The 13,335-nt window shown below is 31.1% G+C and overlaps 1 protein-coding gene across 1 annotated transcript in view; it reads right to left on the minus strand.

Moving 5' to 3' along the window:
* Nucleotides 1-13,335, minus strand: part of LOC139514174 (adhesion G protein-coupled receptor B1-like) — a 30,832-nt gene that overhangs the window by 16,055 nt on the left and 1,442 nt on the right. Inside the window, exons 3-9 of the mRNA XM_071302963.1 lie at nt 9,854-10,042; nt 9,241-9,312; nt 7,091-7,211; nt 6,019-6,138; nt 4,768-4,840; nt 3,156-3,270; nt 1,991-2,037 (exon numbers count right to left, since the gene is read on the minus strand). Of these exons, the coding sequence (XP_071159064.1) occupies nt 1,991-2,037; nt 3,156-3,270; nt 4,768-4,840; nt 6,019-6,138; nt 7,091-7,211; nt 9,241-9,312; nt 9,854-10,042 (737 nt within the window). The remainder of the gene's footprint in view (nt 1-1,990; nt 2,038-3,155; nt 3,271-4,767; nt 4,841-6,018; nt 6,139-7,090; nt 7,212-9,240; nt 9,313-9,853; nt 10,043-13,335) is intronic.

Raw genomic sequence — 13,335 nt, forward strand, 5'->3', positions numbered from 1 at the left:
AATAGTTATAAAGCAAACAAATACAAAGTTAAAGAGCATTGAGGACCCAGAATTCCCAAAAGTTTTGTTAAATACGGCTAAGGTACTCTATTCCTGGGATAAGAACATCCTTAGTTTTTCGAAAAATTCTAAATTTTGTAACAGGACTTAGTGTATTTCTATGTTAAAAATGCTTTATAGTATGAAAAATGTCCTTTATGAATCTCTGCATATATATATGCTGTCTTTTAGAAAGTTAATTTTTTCAAGTTGACTGTTAGAAAGAGTTCCAAATAAATAAATTCAAAAGTAAGTGTTTTGAGGTGAAATGATTGATTTTAAATCTATCTGAAGATTAATCAATATAGACTAGTTTAACAAGTAGAATTCTAATTAAGGGCATACGATACAGTTTTGATCCTGTATTTACAAGTTGATGCAAATTTGCATATAGACTATTTTTTACCTAATTAAATCAAATATGTAATAAAAAATATACCTTCATGTGCTACTTTTTGAGTTAAATGAGGTCGAAATTTTGTATATTTGCTCAAAATTCGGATTTGTGGCCGTATTTTCCTTTTCGAAAGAAAGCATAACTTTTTTTGTTTTTAAAGATAAACACAAATTGTTTTTTGTTAAATAATTTGTAATTTCTGTTTTTTTTTAAATATCTTTAAAACGTATGCATTTCTTCTTCAGAAATAATACATAGTTATCAAATGGTCATGAATGTAGAAAAAAACGTCATTTTTTGCTGTATATTTATCAACTTTAAAAAAATGCATTATTTACAGTTTTATAAAATTTGGCCCACATAAATTACCTGCAAAATGAAACAAAATGTCATTTCAAAAAATACGGGTCCATGCACTCGTTTTCAAATTAAATCAGTTTGAATGATAAAAATCAGTCGAAAAATGCATCTTTTCCCGATATGTCACAGTTTGACGTCGCGAAAATAACATATTACGTTAGCAACGTCATTATCTCCCCTGTAACTGTATCGTATGCCCTTTAACTGGTACTAGAGTTTGTCTTAAACATGCTATAAAGTACCTATATTGTGCTCATTGTTGAAGGCATGTTCTCATATTGACTTCAAGATGAGGAAGTACCAAAAAGGTATCGTTTCATAGCTTTGATTGCCCGGTATTGTTTTGGATTTGGTATAAACAAGGTTTATTCCATACCCCTTTCATTTCATTCTCATTAGCATTTTCCATAGTACTCAATAACGTACAAAACAGTGATGTAGTCATTACTATTTATCTGTAAAAATTACTTCTAAAGTATTCAAACAATTTTTGTTTCAACGGCAGTAAGCAGACGTAAACTTAGAACAAATACGTTCTAACAGAACAACAGTATGTTAAAGTCTCTTAAAATGTATGAACAATTAATATGATATCTATTATTTTCCCCTTATTGTTCAATTGTAATAGTTAATTAATTGTCAGGCTAATAAATCCAATCCACTGGACTGTTAAAGCAACTAAGCTCTGCCTTTGAACGCGAAATTGAAAATGATTGACGTAAAAATCACTAGTCTGGTGCAACAGCAAGGCATACTAATTTTGCATAGTGTAGTTAACTATATATATTTCTTTTAAAAACTATGCAAAGATAGAGCAATTTTACTATAGTAGGACATTCTTACAGAAAGTATAATAATTCGTTTTTGATGTGTTTTGTTAGTTGATTTTTGCATGTGATTATGGACTTTCCGATTAGATTTTTCTCTAAGTTCAGTATTTTTGTGATTTTACTTGATGAGAGGGTTGAGTAGTCTCCGATATTGGTTTCACCACCACATGTGTTGTTCTGTCAATCATATTTGTTTCCCTTTGTTATTAAAGCAGAAATTAGGAAGCTGTTTTTTTTCGTGTTTTTGGATAATTGTTGCAGGTAGTTCGATCTACATCCAACTATTTTTTTTCTGATAGATAGTAGTTTCATTGGCCATCATAACAAATGTCCTTAATATAAAAAAAAGACTGTTCATACTCACAGAGCACTGAAATCCCAATGTCCGCAAAATGGTTTGGTATAGTTTTCCTTGTTAAATAAAATATCAAATAAACCATATTATTCTAACCACCATTTTGTCATATTCTCAGAAAATTGTTATGATTTCATATAGTTTGTATGACGAAGGCACTATCGTGTGTTCTCAGTTCCAATAAATGAATTAAACATGCTTCATATTCCTACTCATCTTCCAGTCATTGTTCTAGTGCCTGTACATTTTATACAGAATGCCTTACGCAAGTAGACTTATAGAAAGGAGTAGGTCCGGTAAGACCCCTTTTTGGCCCCAAAATATAACAGTTTTACAAAATTGTTAAAATGTAAACTTTTAGTTATTAATTGGACAGTTGAATGCTTCTGCTACATAAATATGGGCTGTTTTTGACAATACAATGCACATATATCGGGTTGTAGCACCATTAAGTCATGCTAAATTACTAAAAACTTCAAAATTCTATCATTTTAGTTAAATTTTAGACGGTTTCCTTGTAAAACGGAAGTGGCCGCATTCGTGTTCATCCTTAATATTGAAATGTAAGTTGTATTTTATGATAATACATAACATATATAAAGGTTGTGGATGAACACGGATGCGGCCACTTTCATTTTTGACAAAAACCATCTGAAAAGTGACGTTTTTTGGCATATTTGAGAGATTTTTCATATTTGAGCTTGAATCGGATCGTTTTTAATGACTAAATCAGTTAAAATCTTTCACTTATACTAATTAAATCAAGTGAAATAGACACTTAAGTCTTCAAAAATTGGTCAAAATCTTTCGTCAGATGAAACTGAAATTTGAGGCCAAAATGAGTCCTTACCGGACCTACTCCTTTATGATAACTTCCAAAATTGTAAGAAAAACATCAGTTTTTTTTTCATTCCAGCATCTACAAGCTGGCTACTGGTAAGATAATACACCCGGTAACGAACAGTCCAACACCACAATGTTTCTTCGATGTTAGTAATAACATCAAGGGTAATGTTTTAATGCACCATATTCACATTTCAACAATTATTGTCACTTCAACAATGTCCGGGATCAAAACGTTGAGTGCATCCAGACAGTTTCACAAAGTTATAAATGTAGCAAATTGAACAGTGACAAAATAATATAAAGAGATAACTTTGAAAAATTTACTTACCAAAAGATGTTCGAATTTTATAATTAAGGAATAATCCGAACAAGTTGTTCCATGAATCGTAAAATCAGCTATTATAGAATTAACACCATAACTCTCATTGAAAGGTGTTATGTTCCTGTAAATAGAATAAATATAGATACATTCCAATTGTATGCAGCTTTACAGAAAGTATTACTTATTGATGAATTGTTAAATGCTATTATCAGCACGCGTTTCTGTATTAAAGTGGCCGATATAAGGAACTCATTGTTCACAGAAAAAACAACCGAACGTACACAAGCAAGATCAGAGTGAAACGTAATGTTTCAAAGTATGTACGGGGCAATACTTTTATCAAGGGGGTTTCAAAATTGTAAGTAGACGCTGAACATTACCTAGAAGAAGTATAAGCCAAAATACTGAAATCCAAAATAAATTCAGAAAGGGAATTATTCATTAAACTTGACGAAATCAAATGCTTTGCTTTATATTCTACAGAAAAAATGAAAAAAAAAACAAATACTCTCGTATCAAGGAAGCATATTTGAATAAGGAAATAAGGTTGCTTGTAAAATGTACGAATGAGAACTCAGCGACTAAAGGTTACCATTTAGATTTCAAGTTGTTCGAATCAATAATTGTCCCTGACTGAGTCGGGTGTGTCTATTCTGTGTATTTATGTATTCGTGTTTGTTTTCTGTAATGAGTTAATACTTCAGTTTCATTATGTATATCTGTTATATTCATTTGATAAAATTTACTGTTTGCAATAGCATTAATTGTTCTAAATAATAAGGATGTTCTTATCCCAAGTATAAAAACATAGCCGTATTTGACACAACCTTTTTCAACTTTTGATCTTCAGTGCTGTACAACTTTGTTACTTTTTTTCACTTTCGATCTTTTATATCTGGGCGTCACTGGTGAGTTTTGTGTGGACGAGGCGCGTTTTTGGCGTATTGAATTTTAAACCTGATGTTTTTTGTTATCCATTAATCATGTGTTTCTTTGTCTAATACGTTCTCCTATTTTTTTGTATTGTAGTTCTGGAATATTATGTTGTCATTTCAATGTTATATTTAACATAGCCATTAAAGTGCGAGGTTTGGCATGCACCAAAACCAGGTTCAACCCACCATTTTTTTCTTTAAAAATGTTCTGTACCAAATCAGGAATATGGCCATTGTTATATTATTGTTCGTTTCTGTGTGTGTTACATTTGCGTCGTTTGTTTTCTCTTATTTTTTAGTGTAATTTCTATTGCGATAAGACGTGGCACGGTACTTGTCTATCCCAAATTCATGTATTTGGTTTTGATGTTGTATTTGTTATTCTCGTGGGATTTTGTCTGATGTTTGGTCCGTTTCAGTGTATGTTACATTTTGGTGTTGTGTCGTTGTTCTCTTATATTTAATGCGTTTCCCTCGGTTTTAGTTTGTTACCCCGATTTTGTTTTTTGTCCATGGATTTATGGTTTTGAACAGCGGTATACTACTGTTGCCTTTATTTAGTGAATAAATATTAAGGTCTATTTTTGTTATTCTTTCAGTCGTAAAAATAAAAAGAGTGGAGCGGAGGAGTGTTAGTTTTTTTCATAGGATTAAAACATCTGAAAATATAATTTTAGACTTACCCATTTAGTATTATATACTTCGGGAAAAAACGTGAAATATTTCTATAAAATGTGCTACTGTATCCAGTCAACCCTGAAAGAGACATACTGATTATGTATTATGTTTACCGCTTTAGAAGAGAGACGAAAGATACCAGAGGGACAGTCAAACTCATAAATCGAAAATAAACTGACAACGCCATGGCTAAAATTGAAAATGACAAACAGACAAATAATAGTACACACGACACAACATAGAAAAGTAAAGCATATACAACACGAACCTCATGATGCATGAGAATACATTCGTCACTATGATTTTTTCACAATAGATACACAACAACAAAATGATAGGTAGCTTTATGACTCAAATCAATGTAACTCAAGTCTTGTGTATTGATATCGATTAAATAAAAACATGATATAAACTGGCAACCTTTTTCATTTGTTTTTGTGGTAGGCCAATACACGGTGCAAAAGTGTTTGGCATTTAACAAAAAATAAAAACTTGTCCAATCTAGACCTGTGATACTGATTTCATGAACTTTTGCATTGATTTCTAATACTAAATGGTGACGTCCAAAAAAAGATTACTAGATTGCCTGTTTAAATCCACTGCATCTCTAAATAGAGGCAACAATGTAATAGAATCTACAAAGCGGTCCATTAAAAATAGGTTTGATTATTACAGAAGTATAAAAATTAATTATACTCAGGTAGCTAGTATTCTACCTTTAGTACCTGGTATGTATTGGTAAAATGAAGATAAACTAAAAAGTATACCCCACAGACGTACTGTGCATATTATCGAATGTAGTAACGAAAATTAATGCAAAAAGGCTTAATGGAAATGTTCATAAGCAGTTACAACATGCGATGGCAATATAGACCTTTAACTAAAAAAGTTAATTTTTTGGACATATTGTTGATGCTTACAGACCTTATTGAATTGTTTGACTTTGAAACATTATCACATTGTCAACATGAAAATGTTGTACTGTAGACACGAAACAAAAATGAGGACCACAGTACGTATCTTTTTGTTGTTGTTGTTATTTTGCCTAATGTTGCCATCGCATGTAAATATGGTAAATAATACTTTGAGATAACAGATGGATTTTTTTTCAGATTATTTGTTTTTTAAGTGTCGTCCTTTGTTTATAACTTTGAATTCTTTAGTAGGTTTGCTCCAAATTGCTTGCGTCGTAAGTGTAAGCGATTTTTTTAACGTGTATCTTGTGTTTTTGTTTTATAAAAAAAGTATTTATTTACCGGTACATATATTCTTTTTCAGTTTGATTTGAGTCGTTGAGTCTGATATCCATGAGTCAGATGTTTTCAAACGGTCAGGTACAGTTATCTCATTCGAACTAGCTTTTCCTACTTGCATTACTGAAATAATATTTTTCTGGAATAACTGATATACTGTGGATTCATTATTATTCGTTCGATACTATTTTTGGTGGGGACAGATGAACTACGAAGTTAGATAGTCGACGAATTACAAATTTCTTATAAGCTATGAATGCAGATATTGGTAAAACCACGCAATCAAATATTCAGAAAAATTGATACGCACAAACAAACATGAATCCACAGTATAGATCGTATAAAAAATGATACAAAAATATAAAGATAATATACATTAAGATATATAGGAATCCTTTGAACAACTGTTAAAAGAGATATCATACTGCCTAATTTCAATGAGTTGGTTTTGTATTGTTGAGGTATTTACATTCCGAAAAGACAATCTAATCAATAGTCTTCTAGTATTAAAAAAAACCTCAAAAATTAACGACTGCACACTACAATGAGTTCAAATGAAGTTTCAGGTTTCATATTTGAAAATGAATGGGTTAATAAATATGCAATTAATTAATTTGAAAGCTTATTGTACTAATAAATTCAATTTAAATCATGCATTATTTGCTGGTTCGTAAAACAACAAATCAGAAATTATAAAATACAATATGACATCGTTATTGCTACCTGTTTCCTGTAAACGGAATGTAAAATGTTCTTTTTGGACCAAACCCTAATGTTGATTTATTTCTAGTACACAAAGTGAATTTCACCTACGTTGATCAATTTTCTTTTCTAGCAGGCTTTCGTGGATGAAATAAGATTAAAAAACCGATATAAAGTACTAGTTCTTGGACAATAAGTATTACATGTAAGTTTGTTTTTGGAGACATTTTTTTTAAGTCAAAGTGAAAATTGTCATCCCAGTCACTATCAGTTTGCAGGTTAACTTTCACAGAAAGGCATTTATACATACAACCCCTTAGAATTTTGAAATAATAAACTGCAGTTTATAAGTCACCAGAGTTTAAAAACGTACCGACATTTTCCTTTACAACCACCAAGGGTAGTTCATCGTCAATAACATCGTTAATAACATCGTTAAATGCATTAGTATACTCCGTAACTGCGTTTACTAGTGACGTAACACCACCTAAACCCTGGTGAAATAAATAAATGGATAATTCGAGGATATCACATGTATGAAATAGATCTCTGGAACATATTTGAACTATTTACAATATGTCCCTTTTTATAAGTTTTTTTTGAAAAATGTGGTAAGGAGCTTTGTTTTATAATGATTTGTTTCTTTTTGTTTTCTTTTATAGTGCTTTTTTTCTCTGCCAACTTACTACCTGTCTCCCTTTGTATACATGTAACTTTGATACCATTTTTGAATATTCAGTCATTTGTTAACACTTAAAGAAATGCAACGGGTATCAAAGGGACATCCAAACTCGTCGAAAGTACACATATAACACCATGGCCAAGTATGAAAGAAAAAAAGGAAACAACAGTACACAACATACAACATAGAAAGCTGGAGTGATTATAGGTGCTACTGGAATGTAAGCATATTCTGCTCAAAATGTGGCATCTGTCGTCTAGATATAACATACAGGTTCAAGCATGTTGTATCAACTGGGAATATATAATCCGTATGCAGACGTTGTTTCTGTTATGTAGTTACATAGAAATGGAAAATTCACAATGGATAAATTTTATTTTTAGTCGACCCTACCGAACGTTTATGACGTCTTTAGGCTAATTGTATGGTGGATGTGTACTGATTGATGATTAAAGCTTAGATGCATGATTTGTTTTATTAATTGTTAGTGGGTTTGAACTGGCTGTCAGTTACTGTGAGTACTATCAGATCTGTACTTAGTGTTGTTTTGTTGTTTGATGCTAAAGTACCCGGCCCCGTTCACTTGTATTTGTAGTATTTGTATCCTTCTGATTAGGTAAGACTTTTTCAACTGATTTTTATATCTTATGTTGTACTGTTACACCACCGCCCCAGGTTACAAGGAGGATGGGGATCACGCTAGAATGTTTAACCCCGCTACATTCTGATTGTATGTGCCTGTTCAAAGTCAGAAGCCTGTAAATCAGTGGTTGTCGTTTGTTCAAGTGTTTTATATTTGCTTTTTGTTTATTTTTTATACGTAAATTTGACCGTTAGTTTTCTCGTTTGAATTGTTTTGCATTGTCAATTCGGGGCCTTTTATAGCTGACTTTACGGTATGGACTTTGCTCATTGTAGAAGGCCGTAAGGTGACCTACAGTTGTTATTTCCTGTGTCATTTGCTCTCTTGTGGCGTCTTCTTTTTATAGCTTATTGTCTATTTCTAGACGGAAGTCATTGTATGAGACACAATTGTATCGATTTTATCCATTATCACAAGTTTGGTGAGATAGATGCATTCGACACATTCATCAATTACTGAATTATTTACTGTGGATTCATTATTATTCGTTAGTTACCAATTTATGTGGGGTTTGTGGGAATTCAAATGCTCAGCGAATTGCAAAGTTTATATAGACTTTGTATGCAGAGATTGGTAAAACCATGAAATCAAATATCAACGAAATGCTTTTCTCTAATCCATGAATATTGGAACCAACGAAAAAAAATTGAATTAAAACAAGTGTGAGAACATCATCTTTTTAGCGAAATTGGCAGTTATAGGACACTGATATAAAAATTCCTGTATTAAGTGAACAAGTCGACGTGAAAAGGACCACAGTTCGTCGTCATGGTATGCCGATTGGTTGTTGAGAAAATAACACGTCCTCAAAACGTAGCATATACATTCATGTAGTCAATCATGAATATTTCAGGTAATTGTGTGTTTGAATCAGTGAAATGTTTAAAAATGGCACATACTACACAGTTCAGATATTCCATACTTGTTTTCAAGATGTTTGTTTGAGCGTCCCTAGTGAAGGCAAATACAGAGAAATGCTCTTTTGCACAAGATTAAAACCTTTTGGTGTTCTAGAAAATATTTTCAACTTCCAAAAGACATTAAATAAACCTGATCGTGAAGCTGAAATTGGTATCTTACTTTAACATCATAATCATTATGTAAGCATTTTAAATAGTTTGTATAGAATAACAGTAGAGAGAATGGGATAATGCTATCCTTATATCAATATGTATTGTATTGAAGAAAAAAAATAAACCTCGTTGTTAAGTTCTTCCCATGACTGATGGTTTATTTCATCAAGTAAATTGTCGCATAGAGATCCAAAGATCTGAAAAACAAATGACTTTTATTTAACAGATAGCTGTAGGCGTTGTTATAACTTGGTTATTTTAAATAAGAAGTCTTTATATACATAGTTGTCGATTCACTGCCATGTACTCCATATTTCTATTCTTTTTAAATTATTTAAGAATTAAATGCTCCTTTTTGTTAATTCATTAGGGTGTAAAAGCGTTGATCGAAGTACATTGTGTATGAAGCGCGGTCAACGCTTTTACAACTCTAAAGCATTCAATACTTATAATTGCATTTTTTAGCTAGGATCATGAAAACAAGATTTCTATGAAGTTCTTCTTTAATTTACATGATTTCCTGAGGGACCTCGTGTCATCATGAATGTTATATTTCATTGTGTATTGAATAAGAAGGACACTAGATTGCTGATAGCCAATCAAAATAACGTATTATAGTGAAACATACATGTAATATAATTATTAAAAATTAATGAGTTCTAGTAAGAATAAATGAGTCTTGAAATATCCTTATCCATCTATAAATTCGCATACGTGATGCATAACTTAGTAACAAACCTCTAGTTGATCAACTGAAAGGTCTTCTGTGTGGTTTGTAACATACTTGGCAATATCATTCAGTACAGTTGATGACGTCAGCAGGTCACCTGACCGTAATTCATTATTATCTCTTGTTATGTTTTCTAGATCGTCAAGAATACTAGTCACATGATCAGTTTCAATGTTTCCAGACAAAAGGTTAGCCGTCTAAAATGGTTTATTTTAAAAATCAATAAAATATCAGTATTAGTGTAAAAATGCTTGAAATGCAAAAACCCACAAATGCATGTATGATATTTAGTTATATAAATATTATTATTTTTGTATATTTTCAATCTAATACACTTGAATTTTGCAAAACTTAAAAGTAAAAGACAGAAGTCCTTTTAAAGTATGTCATCTTATCAAGACTTAATTTGCAACTTAAATCAATATATTCAAATAATAAACTAATTTAGAAAATACATCAACTTCATATATATAGGCACACGATATATTTGAAGGGTTCACGTTATAATTATTGTAAATACTTCGAATAAAGAAACGCAATCAGATACATATATAGTTAACAAAATATTGGATATTAATCAATAAGATACAAGTGTATCAGCAGTGCATGATCTATAAACAAAATGTAACACACATATAAAAAAGAAGATGTGGTATGATTGCTAATGAGACAACTATCCACAAAAGAGCAAAATGACACAGATATTAACAACTATACATGTTTAGTTAAAGAAATAACGTTGATTGACAGGTAGACATTTTAAACCTTCATTTTCTGCGACTTCAGAGGTGCAAGGAAAAGAAACGTACGTTCCTTTATAAACGAAACATGGAATTTTATTCGATATTCACACTTTGTCCAGCTATCAATCCCCTGACTTTTTATCATTTTTAGATTAAAGTTGTATAGGTTTACATATTAAATGCACATTAAACATTTCTCTTTTTCCATTTTCTTATCTTAAATAATGGCTACCAGACTCTACACTGTTGATTTTGAATGTGAATTGAGATGCAGTTAAAAAGGATATCCTTCCAATTGGAAAAAATATTTTTATATGATGGAATATAAACTGTATTGTTTTAGTTGCTTCTTTCCCCATTATTTACAGTATCTTCCAAAAAAAATTACAGAGATTATTTAATGTTATTTACTTTGGATTTACGATTCTGTGCTTGGTAAAATGTTTAGACGAAAATTGTGTCCGGATATATCAACGTTGTGTAGTTATGAATAAAAAAGGCAACAGTAGTGTACTGCTGTTAAAAAGTCAATGATCGATTGAGAGAAAACAAATATTGGTTACAAAATAAACCCAAACCAAAACCGGGTTTCAAACTACATGTATGAACAAGCTCGTCAATTTCGGTAGATTCATCCTACCGAATATAAATGATATATGAGAGTTCAGAAACAAAATAAACTCGTCCTGAACATGAATTAAATATTTGACCTTGGACATTAAGTTCCCAACAAAATCAATCAACTGACATAATATACTAACAGTCAGTATATACATTTCCCAGTCGAGAACTTCTCATATTGTTCATTATGAAATACATTTTGTATCAGTATAATCAATTATTTCAGTGTTGGATGATGCGGTCAAATATGTTTGTTATACAAACCATCCTGAAATATAAACTTTTGACTTTAGGGACGGTACACTATTATGTACACGAAGAGAAAACGCTGGTTCTCTAAATTGGTGCAGGCAATATTATTTAGTCATCATGGACATGTATTTAATAAAATCCATCCAAAGTTAACAAAATTACTGAATTATGAGGCGACTATAAAATTGATCGCTTCAGTATTTTGAATAAAGGAAATGATGGCACTTCAAATTGATCTGATCAACATCTTATATTCATGGTATTCTTATATTCTTTCTTTTTGTATATTTGCAAAATTAATGTGGTCAGCTTTAGTGTTTGCAGTTAATTTATTGTGTGAAAAAGTCAACTTTGAAACAACTGATTTTTTGTGACGAATCATTATGTAGAACATCTTGAATTAAAAGAGGGCAAGCTGACAACATTGTGTAATAATTGTGGTCCAGTATTGTCCTTTTTGTGTTATTCAATCTTTCCTTACACAACACTGATTTATGATGCATTTATAAACTGACATAATAAAGTGCAAATATTGTCAGTTTTTATTATGCTTCAAATATTTGACTAATACAAGCCAACCTAAGATATCAAAACTACTGGGTTTTTTTGGGTCCATAATTTGACTATGTTGGGAAAAAAAGAGAATATAATTGCACTCTCATTTGATGCAGACAGTATTTTGTACTCGTTGTGTCCGATATTGATGACATTTGTTAAAAAAAAAGTTGATGCAACAGTAGTATACCGCTGTTCAAAAGTTATAAATCAATTGAGAGAAAAAAGTCTGAGTTACAAGTAATATACAATCCATCCTGGCATAACAAAAAACATTTATATTTCATGTGGTCAGATAGATGAAATATTAAAGAGAAATTATGTCCAGGTTTGGTTGATGCTGTCAAACAACTTTGTGATACGAGCCAGCCTCTGTTATCAAAACTACTGATTTTTGGATGGCAAGTCAACATTTTGAACATTGACATGTTTTATAAAAAGAGAAGATGCAGGCATTATAAATTGATGCGGACAAAATTGTGTAGTCATTGTTTGTCAATTTTGCTCTAACATTTATTTGTATTACACAATCCATCTTGACATAAACACAATTATTTATATATATAATATGCAGCCATATAAATACAGCCGTATGCATTTATATAATTTAGTGCAAATATGGTCAGTTTTGGTCGATGAAGTCAGACGATTTTCTTATACTATCCAGTCTGAGGTATAACATGTATAAAGATTACTGAATTTTTGCTTCGAGTTAATATTTTGAATAGAAAAGGTTTACACCACAAATTGATATGGACAACATTTTGAATCATTATGTTCCAATATGATGTAATTTGTATTATACAGTCCATCCTGACATATAAAAAGAAGATGTGGTATGATTGCCAATGAGACAACTATCCACAAAAGACCAAAATGACACAGACATTAACAACTATAAGTAACCGTACGGCCTTCAACAATGACCAAATACACATTACTGATATATGATGATGCCATATAGATTTACATAATAAAGCCCAAATGTTGTCAGTGTTGGTTGATGCCGTCAAACAATTGTGTTATACAAGTCGGCATGAGGTACAAAACTACTACAATTTTGCTACGATTCATTCTTTTTTTTTATTAAAAAGTCTACATGCTGGCACTCTGAATTAATGCGGACAAAAGTTTGAAAACTTGTATTCCAATTTTGCTGTCATTTGTATTATACAATCAATCCTGACATAATACAAAATGATTAATTATGCGGTCATATTAATCTACTAAATAAAGAACATAAAATTATATGGTTAGTTTTGGTTAAGATACGTTTGTTTATGTTGTTAGTATAGTAGAAAGATATAATTATTTTATAA

Source organism: Mytilus edulis, chromosome 3 (assembly GCF_963676685.1).
Source record: "Mytilus edulis chromosome 3, xbMytEdul2.2, whole genome shotgun sequence".
Taxonomy (NCBI): Eukaryota; Metazoa; Mollusca; class Bivalvia; order Mytilida; family Mytilidae; genus Mytilus; species Mytilus edulis.